Raw genomic sequence first — 22153 nt, 5'->3', positions numbered from 1 at the left:
TCCTACACTGCTGGTGGGAATGCAAGCTGGTGCAACCACTCTGGAAAACGGTTACCTACTTTTAAACAAACCTTTCATTTTACCTTTAATGATGTGTTTATATATACTTCTAGTAGGGTCACAAAGCTGTTTAAAACTATGAAAATTCTGGATGCCTGGGTGGTTCAGTTGGTTAAGCGACTGCCTTCGGCTCAGGTCATGATCCTGGAGTCCTGGGATTGAGTCCCGCATCAGGCTCCCTGTTCGGCAGGGAGTCTGCTTCTCCCTCTGACCATCCTACTTCTCAGGCTCTCTCTCTCTCTCAAATAAATAAATAAAATCTTAAAAAAAAAAACTATGAGGGACGCCTGGGTGGCTCAGTTGGTTAAGCGGCTGCCTTCGGCTCAGGTCATGATCCCAGCGTCCTGGGATCGAGTCCCACATCGGGCTCCTTGCTCAGCGGGGAGCCTGCTTCTCCCTCTGCCTCTGCCTGCCTCTCTGTTTGCCTGTGCTCACTCTCTCTGACAAATAAATAAATAAAATCTTTAAAAAAAAAAACAACAAAAAAAAACTATGAAAATTCTTTGCTACTCAGTAAATAGCCTTTAACCATATTTGGGGTAGGTATTGGGGGTGTAATATGCCAATTATAGATTACCTTTTCATAGCAAACATTTTTTAGAATTCCACACTGATACAAGTAATGTAGAAATATTTCTTAGAGTTAATATCCAAAGTGAAAGGCTTTCTTCCATATTTCATCTGTGGTTAATCAAGAATTTAATTATTATACTGTGAGAGAAATTAATAGCATTGTTAAAAGGAAAAAAATCAAGGTGAAATGTGGAAAGAAGATGATAATTGAAGGATTAGACAGCTACTTCTAAAAAGAAGCTGAAAGTGTAATAATATTGTGTAAATTATTAGAAGTAAGCTTGGTACCAGTTAAATTGTGGGATTTGAGAAAATATGTGGGGCAAAGGAGTCTGAAAAGTAGTTTGGAATAGATAACACACAGGTTGTTACACAATTTTGAAATTTTGATCTGAGGGCTTAATAAATAATTTACATTTTACATCAAGTATTTAGAATGTGTCATTCCAGACGCATTGTCATCAAGTGACTAAGAGCTTCAAGTAGTTTAAAGAAGCAGGTAGTACCTGTGAAAAGAGAAAAGATTTTGAGAGAGAATTGAGTTGAAACATTAAGGCAAAATGGACTTTAAATTTAATATATTAATATGTAGAAAACTAAGACTTATAAAAAATCCCACAGAACTTCTTAAATAAAAGGACTGTTGCTAATTTCGCAAAAAAGAGACCACTCTCCCCTCTCCCCCCCAGAAAAATCCAAAACAAAAAACCAGTTTCTAATTCTGTTAGATATGATGAGAGGACACAATGGAGGTTGTGAATTCAATCAAGTTGCAAGAGAGTAACTGGAAAAAAATCAGAGAATATCTTAGTAATGAGAATCCTCAGGAATGTTTGTCTGAGAATATTTTACCTAGCAGCCTTCACATTTGACACCCTTCATTATGGAGAACATGCCATTTCAGTTAGTTTGGCCAAGAAGGAAACAGTTAAAAAAATATTAAGTTGGCAAGCATAAATAGTAGTATCACATATGGACAGTGTGTTCCAGGCCAAGCACACTGTTTTGTGCTAAAGTATGGAATATATTGGTTAAAGTTAATTTTGTAGTCATTAGTATTTTTGTAGCCATGAATGCATGTCTTGGAACATCTTGATATATATATATATGTACACACACATATATATATATGTGTGTGTGTATATATGTATATGTATATATATTTAATATATATTAAAATATATAGGTCCTGTTTCATGTTTTATTATCACCTACATGTTGCACATAAATTTTTTAAAGTACAGTATTATTCTTGAGGATGATTGTTTATTTTGAAAATGAAAACATCACTAGGGAATTCTAAAAGTAACAAGTAGTTGAGAGATGTTACAAACTAATTCTCAAGATTATTGTGGCATTCTAACATAATTATAGAAGGAAAGTTAATCTTCAATCTTAAAAAATGAATGGCATAAAATACAAATTAACATATACAAGTTAGATTGTATTTGAGAGAGCAGTATGAGACAGAATGAATTTAACTTTAAAAGAGAGAGTTATAATTTCTTTAAAATATTTAAAAACCATTATTCTTATGTCCTAATACTGTTTTTGTAGTACAGACACACTGTCTTCCACATTTCATCTTAAATTTATTCTTTATGTATTTTGAGATTTAATATAAGAGACTTCTTTTGCTTCCCTTGTCAAATAGTGGTTAAACACATATTTGAAACTTAAAAAGCTAAACTAAAATAAGCATTTTCCTTGTGGTATCATGAGCATACCATATAACAATAACCAAGATGTTTGCTTTTCCTGACTTCTTATAGAGTGGGAGAAAGAAGACAAAACCAATAATCCAAAATCCATTAACCTTTTACTCATTTATCAAGATTACCTCAAATTCCTCTTATCTGAGACCATTATTTTCAAAACCCATTTTGTGCAAAATCATTGTCATTGAGGGTTATAAAGTAGATATGCAATTCATCAATGCCTCTAGGTATCAGTTTAACCTTTGGATCATGCTGATTGACCAGAGAGGGAATCACCAGTTATTCTGAATTATCTTCCTGAGTTCTTTTTACTGTTGACTGATATTGAAAGATTGTTTAAAAAAAAAAATCCACATTAAACACTCTGATGTAATTGTTGAATAGATGCTGTTGAAGCTGACCATCACATTATACTGGGCTTCTTTTGAGGGACTCCTGGAAGAAATTTTCACAAGTTTGCTTGTCTTATAGACATTATGAATGTTAGAACTACTGTGTTTTCTTTGTTACTTTGTGTATTAGTTTGCCAGTCCTGCCATAATCAAATACCACAGATTGGGTAGCTTGTAGAACAGAAATTAGGTTTTTCACAATTCTGGAGCCTGGAAATCTAAGATCAAGATTCTGGCAGAGTTGGTTTATCTTGAGTCCTCTGTCCTTGTTTTATACATGGCTGCTTCTTGGTTGTCCTCACATGGCCTGGCCTTTTCTCTGTGCACATGTGTCCTGGCATCTCTTCCTCTTCTTATAAGACCACAAGTTCTATTGGATTAGGACTTCACCCTTATGACCTCATTTAACCTCAAGACCTTACTTCCAAATGTAGTTATATTGGGGATTAGGGCTTCAATATATGAATTGTGGGGGAACACAATTCTGTCCATAACATTTTGTTACTATGGATTTGGGAGCCAAATCTGTGTGCCACATCAAGTAGTATCAGAAAATACTTGACAATATTTTTCTATCCATATTTTACCTTTAACCTGATTTTCTTGTTTTTTCTTTTTCATATGTACTGTATTTTTCATAAGGCACCTTGAATCTTTTTTATAAGACAGAGGACACATAAGCAAATAAATAAATTCTCTTCTATAATAGATTTGTATGTCTATTGCTCACTGGAAGTGCCAAAAGGTGCTGGAGGGGGTTCAATGGTCATACACCTCTGAGTATTGTCAAGCAGTCAAGTACTTAGACTGCAGAGCAAACCAAAAGTTTATTTGGGGTCTTCAGGAATTCCAACCCAGGAGACACAGACTCAGGAGGAAACTAAAATATGTTCTAAGGTGGGAGGAAAATGACAGAGCATATAAAGGCAAAACTGCAGGCTTATATAATTTGTTTTGCAAGAACTCTGACTGGTGTGGGTAAAAATAATTAATGTTGGTCTATTTAGGATAGGTTACTATACCAGGTTTAGGTTACTATACCTGGTATAGTAACCTATAGTATAGCTGGTATACTAACCTATACTGGTATAGGTTACTATACCAGAAATGCGAAGTTGCATTTCTGTGATGTGAGCCTCATTCTAAGGACTGCAACAGAATGTAGCCATTTGTGGTTGGCACAACCTAAAATTCATGTTCTGTTCAAGTGTGGTCATGCATTTCTCCAGTGGTCTCCTGGCTCCTGACATCTTAGGGCCCTTGACATTCCTGACTCCATTTGGATGTTTCTGTTCATGGTACAATTAACCAATTTACATCAGTGTTTAGGTTTGTAATATATATTAAAATGGAATAGTTCTTTCTCCCTTTGATAACAGAACCTTAATGAAATTAAAATTTTATACACAGTGAAGTTGTTTTCCTACTTAAGTTGATTCTTCTTTCTTTTGTTCTAGAAAATCTTAAAGAAGAAGGAGCAACAGCCTATCAAACCAAAGCCAGGACCAAAGCCAGGACCTGGGTATATCTTTTTTTTCCCCAGGTGTATCTTTTATATGATAGCAGAAAAGTATAAATTAATGTGCTTATTTTGGGTTTTATCTTGACTTAAGTATCTAGGTTTAAAGAAATGCACATGGTTGAAAGCTCAAGATTTTACCATATCATTTTCAGTATTTCCATTTACTCTGACTAAGGCAAGGAGAAAAAAATTTTTTTTGAGTATATTAATGATCATTCAGTAGACCAGGCTGGAACTTACTATGTAGTAGCTGGGAAAAGTAGTGTAACAATACTGTAATATAATGCTTCAGCTGTTTTTTGTGTTAGAAACAGGATACTACAATTCACTACGCTAAAAACATGCCTTTCAATGAATCTGTGAGGGATTCTTTAGATTGCCGTGCTACTACATGTAGCAAATTTGTTGACAAACTTTTATGAAAAACTATTGATTTTGTGAGATAGATTATACAGTGAGATGGAGAGAAGGGATTGTGGAAGGGTAACCCCAAAGTTTCTTAGAAGGACAGGTTTCATACTTGTGTTTTCTTATTCACTGGTAATACATCCATTCATTAATCCACCAAATATTATTTTAGTACTGATAGTTTACTCAGTCAATAATGAATATCAAGCACCTGCTATTTTAGGTGCTAAGGACAGAGTGAACACAATAAAATCTTTGTTATCTATGGCACTTAAAGCCTAGGCAGATTGCTATTCATCATGCAAGGAGGCAGAAATTGGAGTTTAAGTCCTACCAAGTGATGGGGACTTAATGAACACCTCAGTCTTTCCATGGAAGTCTTAGAAGGCCAACACCTAAGGAGTGGTGATTATTCATAGGAGTAAGAGATTCACCTTAGTACTAAGGACAAAACAAATTGATTTGCCCTAATAAAAGCATGAAAACAAGCCTTCACAAGTTAAAAATGATAAACAAGGAACTCAACCACCACCTAGAATTTAAAAAAAAAAAATTGACATTCCTCTGAGAACAAAAACAGAATCCAGAATCTCTACAATGTACAATGTTTATATATAATAAATAAAATATTAGACATGAAGAAACAGGAAAATCTGGCTCACATCAAAGAAAAAGGTATCCCAGACATTTGAATTATCAGGTAAGAGCTTTAAAGCAGCTATTATAAATGTTTAAGGACCTAGAGGAAAAGTTCATAATAACAGAGAATGACAGTTTAGAAATAGAAACTATAAAAAATAATCAAATAAAAATTCAGGAACTGAGAAATACAGTATCTGATATGAAAATGTCATTGGATGGGTTGAACACATATTGGGAAAGAAAGAAAAGGTCAGTAAACTTGTAGATCTACAGAGACATGTCTGAGGCACAGTAAACCATAATTAGAATAAAAATGAACAAGGCCTGACTGACCTATCATTTAATATCAAGTGGACTACCATATATGAATTGGAGTCTCAAAAGGATAAGAGAAATAGAAAAGAGGCAGAAAAAATAGTTGAAGATACAACAGCTGAAATTTTCCTAAATTTAATGAAAAACATTACATATCTAAGATCATCATATCTAAGCAAGATAAATACAAGAAAAACCCCATGTAGGCAGAACCTAGTCAGAGTTGAGAATCAAAGGCAAAGAAAAAACTTTGGAAATAACCAGACGGGGAAATACACATTATTCAGAGGGTTACAATTCTCAGAATGATGGATGTCTTTGCATCAGAAATGATGGAGGACAGAAGGTAGTAAAATTATATCTTTAAAGGGCTGAAATAAAAAAATTATCAACTGACAATTCTGTATCTAATGAAACTATCTCACAGCATTGAGGATAAAAAAAACAATTTTCAGTTAAAGAAATGAGAATTTATTGCCAACTGATCTGCGCTTCATAAATGTTAAAGAAAGTTCTTCATGCTGAAAGGAAATGATACCTGATGAGAATTTCAATCTACTAGAAGAAATAAAGAAGATTGAAAATAGAAAATATGTACTGATCAGTACAAAAGAATATATTTTTAAAAAATTCTTTAAAATTGACCATTTAAGGCAAAATTATAACATTATTATGTTACTTATAAGCTAGGGAGATGCAAATATATGTGACAATAAAAGAAATAGAGTTATTCTCTTGCAAGTTACAATTTTATGTGTAGCAGTATTAATCCTAAATAGAGTGTGGTAAGTTAAGAATGCATATTACAGTTTCCTGAGTAACCACAAATACAAAAAGGCAAACCTAAAAGTACATAAACTAAAATAGAATACCAAAAACTGTTCAGTTAACCCAAAAGGAGACAGGAAAGTGGAACATATTGAGTGAATAAACAAGAAATAAAAAATGGTAGACTTTAGCCCAACTGTAGCAACATTTATAGTAAATATAAAGAATAAACAGTATACTTAAAAACAAGAGCTCATCAGGCTGGGTAAAAAAGCAAGACCTAACTCTCTGTTCTTTGTAAAAGATGAATTAATTGGAAGTAAAAGGATAATCAAAGATAAACAATGAAAAAAAGCTAGCAGAAGAATGCTAGAGTGGCCATATTAACATCAAGGCAGACTTTGAGGACTTTTTCAGCATCAAAGAGGGCAGAAATTTCCTAATTGTAAAAGGGCCAATTAATCAGAATTAACTGATAATCCTAAATGTGTATACCTTACAAATAGAGAGTCAACATAAATAAAGCAAAACTTGACAGGATTAAAGAGCAAAATGGATGACAACCCCATAATTACGGCTGGAAAAATTTCCCATACCTCTTTTAGTAATAGGAAAATTAGTAAAAAGAATAAAGAGTGATATTGCAGATTTGAACAAGCCACCAAGTTTACTTGACCTAATTGACATTTATAGACGACTATGGCCAACAACAGTAGAATATACATTCTTTCTCAGTGTACATGTAACATTCATTATAGAGATAAGAAAGCTATGAAATACCAGAGAAACAATATGGCAAATTAACAAAGCCAAAAATTGGTTCTTTGAAGAGATTAATAAAATTAGTAAGGTCATAATAAAACTGATCAGGAAAAAGAAGAGATACAACACAAAGTCTGGTATTAAAAATAAAGGAGATGTGAATAACTTCATGCCTGCCACATGCAACAACTAAGATGAAGTGGACAAATTCTTTGAAAAAAGATAACATACAAAACTGACAGAAGAATAAATAGAAAATTGGATGATCCATGTCTATTAAAGATTGAATTTGTTATCAAAAACCTTTCCACAAAAAGACTTGGTTTAAAGAAAGAAGGCTGTTTTTTTATAACTATTTAATGGTGTTAAAACCAGCTGATCTGTCTTTTTCCTATTAATATTCCTTACCTGGTTAACTTGATTGGGAGGTCTTTTTTCCTCACAGGTGTCACTAAATTACAATCTAGTCCAGCCCTTTCAATGATTAAAAAGCTGTACAGTCTGAAAATGAGTGTTTATTATAGTTATTTTACGGGAGCCAGCCAGCTAATCTGAATGCTAAACATTTTCCTGTATGGTCTACCATCTGTTGCCGGCATAAAGAGCTATGGCAAAGTTTTGCAGGGATATCCAACTAATTTTTGCAGGATATCTTAAGCATTTTAGCAAATAATGGCTGAAGAGAAGTTTAGAGGTCTTTTGATTCAATCCTTTTAATTTCTACTTTAGAAAATTGAGATTCAAAAAGATCAAGTGACCTTTTCAAGGACACAAAAGTAAAAACAACAACAACAAAATCAACAAACAGGACTGTTAACTAGGATCCAACCGTTAATTCTCAGTATTCTTACCAATCATGCTGCTTTATGCCATTTGTCTATTAATTGTTAACAACCTTTCTGATGATTACTTAAGTAGACTGAAACCTTACTTCATGAGTTAGCAAATCTTAGAGGGCTCTAGTGATCACTAGAATAAAATCCCATGGAGAGGGAAACAATGTGAAAACAAAGCAAAATGGTGAACTATATAAAGCTGTAAGTACATCACACACAGACAATTTCATTGCAAATATCTAAGTGAAACATTGTTAATATTTTCTTGTTTATTTGAAATCTTGCACCATTTCTATCATAGAAATTCCATGTAACTTTTTAAAATGCAAATGTTGGGACCCTATCAGCTTGGCTGGAAGGAACTTTCTTGTTAGAGAAGAATTTCCCATATATTTTCAGCTAGAGGTTTCCTTACAGTCTGCATGAAGCAGAGTGTATTATGTAACCTTCCATCAGTCATCAGTCAACTTCAATAAGGTACTGGCCAATTTCTAAAGTACTTTTGCATTTCAAGGGTAAGAATATGTCACCCATATATTACCACTGTCAGGCTACAGTAAGTACAAGAGAGTTTGTTCTTTCCCCTTCTCTTCTTAGTTATATTAAAAAAAAATGACGGAATCCATTCACAGATACCCACAATCTTTGCAGGAACCCTCTACATTTGGCATATAGGACTGGTTTATGCACCTACTCAGCAGTATTTTTTAAGGAGACACTCCCTTGTCTGTTAAAAGGTGGGGCAAGGAAGTTAAGCTAACTAAAACTACTGCTGCTGCACTGGATTTGGAGTCATGGTAGATTTGTGCACCTGCTCCTGTTCTCAGAGGAATGGAACTTGTTGCCTCATAGATAAATGATGGTTCCTAAGGCGGAGTCATGATCATTTCTGTCCTAATCTTCAATGATCATATGCCTAAAAGACAAACTTCCAAGTTTTTTTTCTTTCTTTCTTTATTTTTATTTTTATTTTTATTGTTTTTTGGTCTTACCTCCCTGCTTTTTCAACTGTGAAGATCTCAAAATTTAGTAGAAGAAAAGATGGCATGGTACATTTGCCTATACAAATATGTGTACAGATGTACATAAGACTTTTCATTAGTGTTATTATTAAACAAGGAACTGTAATCCTCAAATCTAGTACATTTAGGTTGAATTTAGTAGGTTGTAGTTGCCAAAAAGTGGCTACTTGATTTTATTTTTGGGTTCTTAAATATATGTATTTGTGTATTTTTATGAGAAAGAGATGATCTTATTGCCTTGATTTTCTAATTCTACTGTAAGTATTGATTTCATAGACACCCTTGCCCAATATTTATAGAATATAATATTCATAGGTGAACATTTATAAAATTGTTTGAATCCTGAATAGTTTCTATTTCTTTATTATTTCAACTTAAATAATAAATTTTGAGATTATAGAAACTCTCTTAAGTTTTAGAAGATCAGTAGAAATCCATAAGATTAAACTATGGTTGCGAAAACCTGAAACCATTATTAAGGGAAGGTTGAGTTAATCATTTCAAAGAAAGTCAAGCAAATTCAGTTAGAATTGTCAGTTCAGTTAGAACTGACAAAGGAATATTTTTGTGGATTTTATTGTTTTTTTAAAGTAACATACCTAATATAAGATTCCTAAATTAGAAAGAATTAAGACAAATAGGTATAGTTATTAATTTTTAGTTCAAAAATGTAATTTGTACATGAATTATGTATATATATATATATTTAACTCAATAAAGGTAAAGATCGAATGGTATTTTGCTATGAAGTAAGTAAGATCTTGTCTTTCCCTACCATCATTTAAAAAAAAACAACAACTCATTAACTTCTTGATGCTTAACCTATTTTCTCTAAAAAAAGGATTTTATTTACTTATTTGAGAGATAGAGAGCAAGAACAAGCAAAGGGAGTTGGCAGATGGAGAGGGAGAAGCTGGCTCTCTGCTGAGCAGGGAGCCCCATGTGGGGCTCCATCCCAGGACCCTGATATCATGACCTGAGCTGCAGGCAGATGCTCAACTGATTGAGCCATCCAGGCATCCCTATTTTCTCTTATTTTTATATGGTATTTTTAATGTAAAGTATCAAATGCAGTTTGTATTATTAGGTAAAGGAAAATAATGCATCAGTATATACAGAGTCCATTCTCAGAATCTAAGTGAAAATTGTGAGCCAGGAGCTGTATCAATTGTAATCTATTGTACTATTATGATGACATTATACTTTTATTTTCTGTGAGATTTTCTTTATATAAACAGTCTTCTTTGAGGTCTACCTGAATTTGTTTAGTACCTCTAACCATATAGCAAGTATCTTCTTTTTCTTTCAGATAACCTATTGTATTCCATGAATAAGACACATACTTTCTTTTGATGTCTTTCTGTGGTGAGCTGTTAATCCCTTGAAGATTCATATGAACTCAGTGATAAATTTTTCTTTTGTTGAATTTCTAAAGCACATAATTGTTTTTAAAAATAATGGACTGATTTGTAAGTATAGAACAGAACAGTTGACAGATCTTTAATTCATAGAGCAATGGGGTTCATCTTTATAACATGGTACCTACATAGCCTTTACTTGAAAACTCCAGAGATTCATAATGCTTCTGTTCAAGTGGCATCCCATTTAATTCTAAGGACTGCTCTGATTTTCGGGCACTTCTCTGTGTGAAGCTCATCCCCTATATCCCTTGAGCTGGTAATCCATTGGTCCTGATTTTGTCTTCTTGAAGCCACCACCCTAGTTATCCACCTTCTCTTTTTAGATTAAGCCCTTCAGTTTATATTTATAAAATGGTTTTACAAATCTTCATTAGAATGGTAATTTAACTTAGTTTAAGCAAAATGATACTTGAACCTGTATGCTAACATAAATGGAGAGATTCCAAAAGAGTAGGGTATGGTGGGCATCTGTTCTTTGTATCTGTTTAACATCTCAGGCTCAGTTGGTTCGACAGACTCAAGTACAGTTGGCCCTTGAATATCATGGGTTTGGACTGCAAGAGTCTACTTACATGAGAATTTTTTTATAGTATAGTACTATGAAAGTACTATAAATTATTTTCTCTTCTTTATGATTTTCTTAGTAACATTTTTTCTAGCTTAGTTCATTGTAAGAGTATAGTATATCATATATATATGATATACTATACATGATATACTATACTCTTACAATGAACTAAGCTAGAAAAAATGTTACTAAGAAAAAATATATATATGTGTGTATATATATACTATATATAGTATATATACATATACACTATATATGTATATATACATATATACACATATACTATATATGTATATATATAGTATATATATGTATATATATATACATATAAAATAAAATATGTGTTAATTGACTGTGGATGTGATCAGTAAGGCTTTCAGTCAACAGTAGGCTCTTAGTAGTTAAGTTTTTCAGGAATCAAAAGTTATATGCAGTTTTTTTATTGCACAAGGGGTCAGTGCCTCTAACCCCCATGCTGTTGAAAGGCCAAATGTAATGTCTTTAAGATGTACTCTGTTTTCATTTATTTAAAATCTCTGCTTTCTCCTGCTTGGCTTTAATACCTCTTATTAAGGACTTTTTTCTCCATATGTTAAGAAAAATGGTTGACTTCCAGCTATTTGCAATGGACTTACTTCCTGCTTTTACCAAAAGGAAAGGTCTCTTATTATACAGCGACCCCCGCCCCCACCCTGGATTATTCTGGCTGACCTTCCAACATGGATGATATGATCAGCCCTGGATAAATCATGTAGGATTCACACAAGTGGAAGAAGTCCAGTTCTACAAAGAGAAGGTGGTCTAAAACAGAGGAAAGGAACAAGTACCCACCATACTCAAAAGTATCCCTTTCACAGTATGTTGCTTAGGAAAAAACACAGTATTTCAGATGTAGTTCTATCTATGGAATCTAGAGTGGGACCAAACTGTCAACACTGTGGATCAATGCATCAAGCGCATTATGTCAGTTTTGGTGGGCAGTTTCTTAAGGGCAATACTCACATTGATTTAAATTCTGAAAACAAACAAACAAACAAACACAAAACAAAACCCTAAACAAGCAAACCCTAAGACTCCAAATATTTGAATGTATCTCCATTTTGTTCTTTCGTCCCTCCTTTCTTCTCTTTCCCTACCCCTCTTTTCTTCACTACATATTGCCAAACAAACAAACAAAAAAGTTGTCACTCTTGGGGAATTCAGAGTATAGAGGGGTGATAGACCCAGAGATAATGATAAAGTAATGTGGCAATTGCAGTGATAGATACATAACCATTTTCATAGGTCTGAAAGGAATTATTTGTACAACCATATATATTAACCAATTGCAGAGCTTTGCCAGTAAAGCTATGACATTCCAACATTGGATTTAGCTGCTTGTCACGTTTACCTAAGATAATTCGTTCACATATTACCTTTTCAAGAATCCCACACCTACCACGATATGCATTTAAAATTATATCCTCCACCCCTTGCAGCACTCCCTCCCTTCCCTGATTTATTTATTTTTTTATTTATAACACATATTGCCTTCTAACATACTGTGTAGTTACATTGTTTACTGTGATTACTGTTTGTCTTTCCCATTAGAATATAAGCCCAATGTGGGCAGGGGATTTTCTGTTTTATTTACTCTAGTGTATTCTCACTGCTAGAAGAGCATCTTACACTGAATGAATGAACAAATATTTGTTCAATGCATGAATTACATTTTTTTATCTTTTCTCTGTCTTCTAATGAATTTTCTTCCCTTTCTAGCCATTTGTAGCTTCTATTTCAAATTTTCTACTGCTTATTGGTATCTTTACTAGAATATCCCATAGCCATCTCTTAAAACTGAAATAATTCTGTATTTCCCTCTCCAAATTTTCTCTCCTTTATTCCCTATCTTAGCTAGAAATTATACTATTCACCCTATCATCTAAAACCACCCAATCAGCTTTCTAGTTCTCTACCTGATTTACAAGTTTTTATAAGAACCTTGAAAATTGCCTTCCTCACATTTAGAGACATCACAAGTCATTCCCTGGTATATCAAACTAGTAAAAACAAAACAATAATAATAAAACTAAAATTAAATAAAGGAAATAAATTCAAGGTGGCTTGACATTGTTTTTATGCACATGCTGGCTCTTGGCACCTTTACTACTTTAATTACCTACCAACTAGTTGATAACTGATAAAACATGGTCCATACTTACTTGTCCATACTTTGTAATTTTTTTGGCTTTTTCCTCTTTGAAAGTGAAGATATTTACCATTCTCCAGAATTCTCATATCACATTCATTGTCCAGTTTCTCAAAGACAGCAGATGAACAGATGAATCTGGGAAATTACTTTCCTGAGCACAGAAAATTTAACTAACTAAGAGCAGCTTCAGTTTTGTTTGTGAGATCTTTCCTTGGTTTGAGCTTCAGTTTTCTCCTGTGAGTACCTGTTCTATCCTTTTCAGTTTGAGGGTCATTCTTCCTGAGCAACATAGAATCAGTACAGTCTGAGATACTGCAGTTCCAGTAAATACCAAGTGATGTGATGCCACTGGCCCTCAGACCACATTTTGGAGTAGCAAGCTAAGAGGCATATTTGACTATGTCTAGGTTCCCCTTGACTCCCAGCTCGGTTGATGCCAAGGATGACATAGTTGCTTTCTGCTAGGGTTATTGAGTTTATAGAGAGAGCTATGGTGAATCACCTTCATGGTGCTCCAGTTCCATATACTTGTGTTGAGAAGAAATCTGGAAAAACAGCTACCAGAGGGGAACCTGGGTGGCTCAGTGGGTTAAAGCCTCTGCTTTCGGCTCAGGTCATGATCCCAGGGTCCTGGGATCGAGTCCCACATCGGGCTCTCTGCTCAGCAGGGAGACTGCTTTCTCCTCTCTCTCTGCCTGCCTGCCTACTTGTGATCTCTTGTCTGTCAAATAAATAAATAAAATCTTAAAAAAAAAAACAAAACAGCTACCAGAGAACTGCATGTCCTGGGAAATGCTACCATCTCCAAACTCACACACCTCGAAGTCAAGTATTATCATTTAACTGCATGTTCAGTATTCCAGGCCTGCCTTCCTCAGGATTGTTCCTTAGTAGTGTCAGAAGAGGATAAAGGTAGCTAAGTCTAGGTCAGATAATTGCCTCAATTCTCCATTTCTTTTCCCTGATATCATTTGGTGGTGCTTGGTTTGTCCTTTTTGCTGATTCTCTACCTACCCTGACTTTCCTGCCTTATGACTATTTCCCTGGCTTTTAGAATGTCTACTTGACTGAACCTTCAGGAGCTATTGGTCCCTTGCTTATGACTTGCCAAGAATTTTGAAACTTTCTCTTAGTTGTTAATTGTGGAGCTTTGGTCTCTTCCTTATATTACTAATACTTCTGTGTAAGGGTTCTTCTCAGGAAAGCTGTACACCCAAGCAGGAGCAAGGCTGGTGCTGGACTATTGGCAGCCTAGGTCTCTGAACTTGTCCAGAATCCAGCATCAGTGAGAGTCACCAAAGATCATTAGGTTAGCAGCATCTGTTTTTTTTCAATCTTGCCCAACTAGATGGAAAAACACCACACCAATGGGCAGGCCAAAGAAGATATGAAGCAAAATAGTTCTGATAGCTGGGTTCTCTGGTAAAACAGAGTTGGATCATGCTAGCTCAAGCTACAGGCTGAACTGGGACTTCTGCTTTCTTCTCTGGAATAGAGATGGCTGAAACTCTAGAATAAAGTCTTGAGTTTACTTCGCCTTTCACATGCATGGAATATTAATAATTCCATTGGTGTCTGCTGAGGGATGCAGCAGTGAGTGAGGAAGAAACTGACTACATAGAATCTGTACCTGGGAAAAAGAATGGCTGGGCTTGATTAAAGGGAAAGATCCCTTTAGAACCAGAATGAAAATGTCTGAGGAGCAACAAGCAGAATCCTGGGAGGAGAAACACACATAAATCTTCATCTGTAAATCACAGTAATCCTGCCCACAAGTAAAATGAAGATGAACAAATGTCTTCAGCAGGGAAAATCAGATTTTCAGTTACTTTTCCATGGAAGAACTCACTGGGGGAGAATAGAGGCAGAAGCATGGGGAGAGGGGGCTATAAAGTCCTTCCTTTCTCTCTTCCAGGTTGCTCTGAGGACTGTCCACTTTTTTCATAGAATTTGAGCTACCACTGTCCGACCATCACACTTTGTGTGTCTGTATGAGTTCCTGGCCATGACACTCCCTAAAACATACATGTTGGTACTGAAATATTGAGAATAATCTCAGAAAATGTTTTTAGAGTCACCTGAATTCTCTTCCAGGGACAAGGAATCTGTGAACAGGCACCAGCCTTCATTGCCTCCCTTTATGAGCATAGGTGAAGGAGACAGATGGCAGTGGGTAGAGCCAGCTCTCCTCCATGACTGACTAAAGTTTAGATGAGGAGTCAAGGGCCTCCCTGAGAGGAATAAGCAAATTACTGAATTGGGAGGAAGGGTAGACAAACCCATGTTCCCTATTTTGTAGACACGGTCATGAAAAATGGACAACACTGGTCACTGTGCCACAGAAAAATCTGTTCCTCTTAAACATTTGCAATGAACATCCTAGCCATTTCAGGCATCTTCAGGGTAACTTCTTTCAGTGTTGAACAGATAAAACATGTAGGCATAGTAAAAACGAATTTTAAATGTTTCTATTAAAGAGAATTCCCTGAAAGTGCACCACCGATTACCTTGACCATAAAATCAGAATCAATTCAATTTGAACAAAAATAGCATTTCCTTTCTACTTTTGTTATTCTACTATGTAAAATGACAATGTCATTTTAGTTCAAAATAAATAGTGCTCCTCCAAAGTGTTTATATGTGAGGGAGATAATAATTGTGTTTTTTGAACTGCACTTGGAATTTAGATATTTCTAAATTGTTTTGAGGAAAAACTATTGATAAATTGTAGTAATAACAAAATAATAACAGTAATAACAAAACCCATCTTTCTATGGAGATGATATAATAGGCTGGGAGATTTCTTTTAGGGGAAAATAGGTGTGATGGGGACAGGGAGAGGAAATCCTCCCAGTCCCTTATATCACTTGCGTTTCTGGATAGGTACTAGTTAGAGAACTTCAGGTAGTAAACTGTTTAAAGCAAATAGCCATAGAAGCTTTCAGTAAAATATCAACCTCCACGCTTTAATATGATCTAGTTAAAGAGGTTGCTGTGGAACTGGGAGCAGCCAAAAATAGGAGGCCACTTGGTTTTGGGGGGATCAGGCAGGCTGACATCATAAGGAATGATCAAGATTCAAAAGGAGTGTATAAATAACAGAAGGAAATGCATTTCGCTCATGTTGAAACTAAACTTTTTGCCTGAATTAAGGTGGTATTATCCTCTACTTCAGGACATTGCATCTTATTTTCAAAAGTCTTGGGAGCCCCACTCTGATTTTCGAAGTGTACAGGTTTTGTTAGCATGAAGTACTAACCCCTTGGGAAGATTTGGGAATGGAGTATTAAATAACATTAAGATTATATTATTCATGGAAATGTAGCCCATCTCTGTCCTTAAAAATCTTACTTTTTTTTTCCTTTCTTTAAAAAAACAAACAAACAAACTCCGTGCTGAACTTAATGCATTATTTTCAATCTGAACAGAACTTATGTCGGGGATTAAAGTAGGCTGCAAACTTATTTCACTCATTACCCACATTGCTTTCAAATCTGGCATTCAAAGCATGAGGACATCACATGTTTCTACTTCAAGGCTGCACATACAGGAAACGAAAGCCCCCAACACAGCTTGGTAGCAGAGGATCCAAATCAGGGTAAATTGTGAAAATTATAACGAAATTGCAAAGCATTTAGACAAAGAGGCATGCTAGTCTAATCAGGAGAACAGTGATATTTACTTTTCGATAATGCAGGTTGGAAGAGGAATTGGGGGAGGGAAGCATCACAAATCTCTCTTAATATATTTCTGAACTTGGCAACCTTAACTGGTTTTGTCACATATTTGCAGCTTAAAAAGTGGCTTTTACAACAGCCAAAATAAGTATCCTTTAATCACTTTCAACCTATGAACAGATGGGGAAGCAGTGCTTTTATAAATGGAGCATACAAAATACTTCAATATCAGCCAAAACTAATTAGTAGCAATTTCTGAACCAAACTCTAAAACTGATTTGGTGTTTAATATATATTACCCTATAAGCATTAGCAGTTGAAAGGAAATTCCCTGTTCAAATGTTTGCCAAGCTCAGTGTCTAATATTCAGACATGATTAACTTACTAATTAACTTACTGTATCTTTTCTCACATGTAATCTTGCTTAATGATTTCTTCCCTCACTGAAAACTATTTGATTTCATACCTTGATCATAGATTTGTCAAACTTCAAGTGAAAAAGTAAAATTCAGTTATGCAGTCAGCCCTGGTCTTTCTCTCAAGCTTTCTTTGGGTGACTTTAGTGGGAGGTGGTGGCCTGAGGACCAAGCAGGTGGTCTCTTCAGTGCTGAAAACTGGCTTTATATCCAGCGTCTAATGACTCACATTTTTATCTTCATAGAGATTTTCTCTAAGAGTTTTATAGAGACTCTTTAGTGGCTAAGAATCTTTAAAAATGAGAATTCTCTCCCTATCAGGATTGTGTTAAGACATTGTGAAAGAAAGTGAATTTTTAAATTATACTTAGAAGGTAAGCAAAAGATAGTTCCTATTGATTCTTTCATCAGAGGTTACTTGACCTCCATATATTTGACAGTCACAATGCACTTCCCCCATCTCCATATATGTGATATGGCTGTATCTTTTCAGTACTGCTGAAACACACAAAAGAAGAAAAATCTAAAGCCGGTCACCGAAATCATCCTAACCAATTGGGGATTGGGGATTTCCAAGGCCAGCCTTTCTGAAGTCATGACGATTTTGTTCTCTTTTGGTTTTATCACATACAAGGCAAGAAGGGCTTTGAATTCTGACTGCTAATTATAGCTTCATGATCTTTGGCAGTAACCTAATTTCTTTTGCATCAATGTATAAAATCAGGATACTAACATTTATCCAATAAAATTATTTTGATGATTAAAAAAGAAAGTATATCTGAATCAAATGTTTAATTAAAAATTGCAGGTACTATTGCCATTATTAGATTTAGTTATTATATGTTTCTTTTATGTTGACAGTGCACATCAGTCTATTTCAGAAAATCTGAACGAAACAGAAAATAAGAAACAAATACAGTTGACTGTTGGACAACATGGGGGTTAGGCATGTCAACCTCTCACACAATAAAAAATTTGCATATAACTTAACTCCCTCAGAACTTAACTACTAATAGTTCAGTGTTGATCAGAAGCCTTACTGATAATAAAAAGTCAACTGACACATATTTTATATATCTATTATATACCATATTCTTAGAATAAACTCACCTGGAGAAAAGAAAATATTAAGAAAATCATAAGAAAAATACAAATACAGTACTGTACAGTATCATTAAAAAATCCATGTATAAGTGGACCTGCACGGTTCAAACCCATGTTATTCAGTGGCCAACTGTAATCATTTTTCTTTAAACCTAAAGTTTTCTTTACAACCTTGTTTTTAACCATGGATTTGTGTTTTATTGGAGGAGATGAATCAGAATCTATGAGGACAGGCCCTAAGTAGGAGTTCCTTGAAAATATTTCTTAGATGCCACCCTTGATTCAGAACCACTGCATTAATACAGTCACTAATAATATTTTGGCAGGTTTCTTTCTGGACTTACTTAATATATGTCACTTAAAAATAATGTTGCAATCATATAATGCATGTAATTTAATGTCTTCATTCTCTTAATATCATTTTTTGGAATTGTAAGCATTTTCTTAAGTTATTACATAATCTTCATAAAAATCACTTTTTTGACCTCATAATTTATTGATTGCATATAACACAATTTACTTAGGTATTTGTTTCTGGATTTCTCCCATTATAAAGGAAATTATGATCGATATTTTCATACATACAGCTTTTCTAAATTCTGTTTCTTTCAGAAATTAGTCTAGAGAGAATTACAGACATACTTTATTTTGCTGTGTTTCACTTTATTTCACTTTACAGATAGTAGTTTGTTTTTTTTTTTCTTCAAAATGAAGGTTTGTGGCAACCCTGTGTTGAACAAGACCAGTGGCAACATTTTTCTAACAGCATTTGCTCATTTTGTGTGTCTGTGTCATATTTGGGTAATTTTCACAACACTTCAAACTTTTTCATCATTATTATATTTGTTATGGTTCTGTAATCAGTGATTTTTGTTAATATTGTAATTGTTTTGGGACACCACAAACCATACCCATAAAGGATGACAAGCATAATGCATAAATGTGTATGTTCTGACTGCTCCACCAACTGGCTATTCCCCCATCTGTCTCCTCTCCTCAGGCCTCTGTATTCCCTGGGTCACAATAGAATTGAAGTTGGGTGCATTAATAATCCTGCAATGGCCTCTAAGTGTTCAAGTGAAAGGAAGGGTTACACGTTCCTCACTTCAAGCCAAAAGCCAGAAATGATTAAGCTTAGTGAGGAAGGCATGTCAGAAGCCCAGATAAGCTGAAAGGTAGGCCTCTTGTGCCAAACAGCCAAGTTATGAGAGCAAAGGAAATGTTCTTGAAGGAAAGTAAAAGTGCTACTCCAGTGAACACATGATGATAAGGAAGTGAAACAGTCCTATTGCTGATATGAAGAGAGTTAGAGTGGTCTGGATAGAAGATCAGCCACAACGTTCCATTAAGCCAAAGCGTAATCCAGCCAGGGAAAGTCCTAAGTTTCCTCAGTTCTGTGAAGACTGAGAGAGGTGAAGAAGCTCTAGAAGAAAAGTTGGAAGCTAGTTCATGAGGCTTAAGGAAAGAAGCCATCTCCGTAACAGAAAAGTGCATGATAAAGTAGCACATGCTGTTGGAGAAGCTGCAGCATTATCCAGAAGGTCCAGCTAAGAAAATTCTTGAAGGCGGCTGCAATGAACAATAGATTTTCATTGTATATGGAATAGCCTTATACAGGAAAAACATGTCATCTCAGACTTTCATAGCTAGAGAGGAGAAGTCAACGTCTGGCTTCAAAACTTCAAAGCACAGACTGACACTCTCGTTAGGGCTGAATGTAACTGGTAAGTTTAAGTTGAAGACGATATTCACTTACCATTCCAAAAATCTTAGGACCCTTAGGAATTACGTTAAATCCACAAAACAAGGTTGAGATGCAAACTTGAAACTCATCTTCCCCACAATCATAAGCCACTGCACACGTATTACCTGTCAGGAAAAGAAAAGCTTCTTTTATCCTATGATAAACAAACACATGTACAGGCATATTTTGGAGATGTTGGTAGGTTCAACTCAAGACCACCACAGTACAGTGAATACCAAAATTGAATATTTCAATGAAGTGAGTCAAATGATTTTGATTGATTTCCCAGTGCATATAAAACTTTTATTTACACTATAGTGTTGTCTATTAAGTATACCATAGCATTATGTCTAAAAAAAAAAAATGCATACCTTTATTTAAAAATAACTTAATGCTTAAAAATTGCTAACCATCATCTGAGGTTTTGGTAAGTTGTACTCTTTGCTAATGGAGTGGTTCACCTCATTGTTGATGGCTGCTGACTAATCAGGGTGGTAGCTGCTGAAGGTTCATCTTGGATTAAGTAGGCTACTCCCCAAAATTGTCTGTTTATAGATGAAAAGAGCCACGCTGTAGGTTCATATTTATGATACCACTTTAAATTGAGAAGCCTGTAATCATAAGTCTTTTCTTTCTACTAGAAATTGTTAGGAAAATGCATTTTTATAAGACTATCACTCTTTTGATATTTCTTTCAGAAGACATAATTTTTGAGCTACAATTTGTATTAGGGTCTTTGGGCAAGTATGAGAGAAAGGCAGAAGCCACCTGTTGAAGATATGACTAAAAGAGGTATACTTAGTATATATTTTATGTAACAACCAACAATATCAGAGTGGAGAGGAATGGAATCTTTTATTGAGGACATACATATTAATTCCGTAAGGATTTAGTCATTGATCACCTTGAAATAAGAATAATAAAAATATTATTTACAGTGAGGGCACTGATAAACTTTAAGTTTTTAAAAAATTTATCCATAAAATGTTCATCATGAGTATTACTACTTGATGGAGATAATTTATCTCTGAAATACATCTCCTTAAAAATCAATTTGAGGGGCATCTGGGTGGCTCAGTCAGTTAAGTGGCTGCCTTCAGTTCAGGTCATCATCTCAGGATCCTGGGATAGAGCCCCTCATTGGGCTCCCCACTCAGCAGGAAGCCTGCTTCTCCCTCTGCCTGCCGCTCTCCTGACTTGTGTTTGCTCTCTCCCCCTCCTTCTCTCTGTGTTAAATAAATAAATACAATCTTTAAAAGAATAAAAATGAATTTGATAATTATTGCATTAACTTTTGGGTAAAAACATAAATATGTGTATCATAAATATGTGTTATCTATTGTTATAATAATATCATAAGACTTAGTGGCTTAAAACAACAAATACTATTTTTCATGAGGCAATTCTGATAATCTAGTCTAGACTCAGATGATGCTACCCAGGTTCACTTGAATGGGTACAACTTGTCTATTCTCCGTGTGGTCTCTCATCCTTAAGAGGCTTGCTGGTTTGTTCTTCAGTAGATGTAGGGTTCAGAGAATGAAACTGTTCAAGGCTTGCCAAGCACATGCTGAAAACTAGAACATCACTTCCATTGGGTTCTTTTGGCCAAAGCAATTCACAAGGCCAACCCACATTCATAGGTGGGTAAAAAGATTCTACCTCTTGATGCGTGGGGCTGTAAAAATCACATTGTGAAGATAGGGATATAAGGAAGCATTAATTGACCATCAATGCAAGCAACTTAGCACAGGGTGCTTCTGATACATTTATATTAATAAATGTTTGGGTTGCCATATATTTAATTTAAGGTGGCGGAACTTTTTTTTTTTAAATGTTACCTCTTTTCATATTTTGAACTTTGATAAATAGGACAGGTCTCAAAATAGTACTCACTTAAATAAAACTATGGATAATTGTAGTGAGTTCAAGAATCTTGGGGCTAATCAAGGAAAAGGTATGCCTATGAGGTGGTATTAGCACATAGCAAGCTATATTTGGGCATCATATGGAC

The 22153-nt window shown here is 34.9% G+C and overlaps 1 protein-coding gene across 1 annotated transcript in view; it reads left to right on the top strand.

Annotated features, from left to right (window-relative positions):
• The window catches only part of IQCM (IQ motif containing M), a gene marked incomplete at both ends in the record, with an annotated part of 355679 nt that overhangs the window by 130840 nt on the left and 202686 nt on the right, over positions 1–22153 (top strand). Inside the window, one exon of the mRNA XM_080796315.1 lies at positions 4201–4265. Within this exon, the coding sequence (XP_080652441.1) occupies positions 4201–4265 (65 nt within the window). The remainder of the gene's footprint in view (positions 1–4200; positions 4266–22153) is intronic.

Source organism: Martes martes (assembly GCF_963455335.1).
Source record: "Martes martes genome assembly, chromosome: 2".
In the NCBI taxonomy this organism is placed as follows: Eukaryota; Metazoa; Chordata; class Mammalia; order Carnivora; family Mustelidae; genus Martes; species Martes martes.
This window is presented reverse-complemented; position numbering and strand designations above follow the sequence as displayed.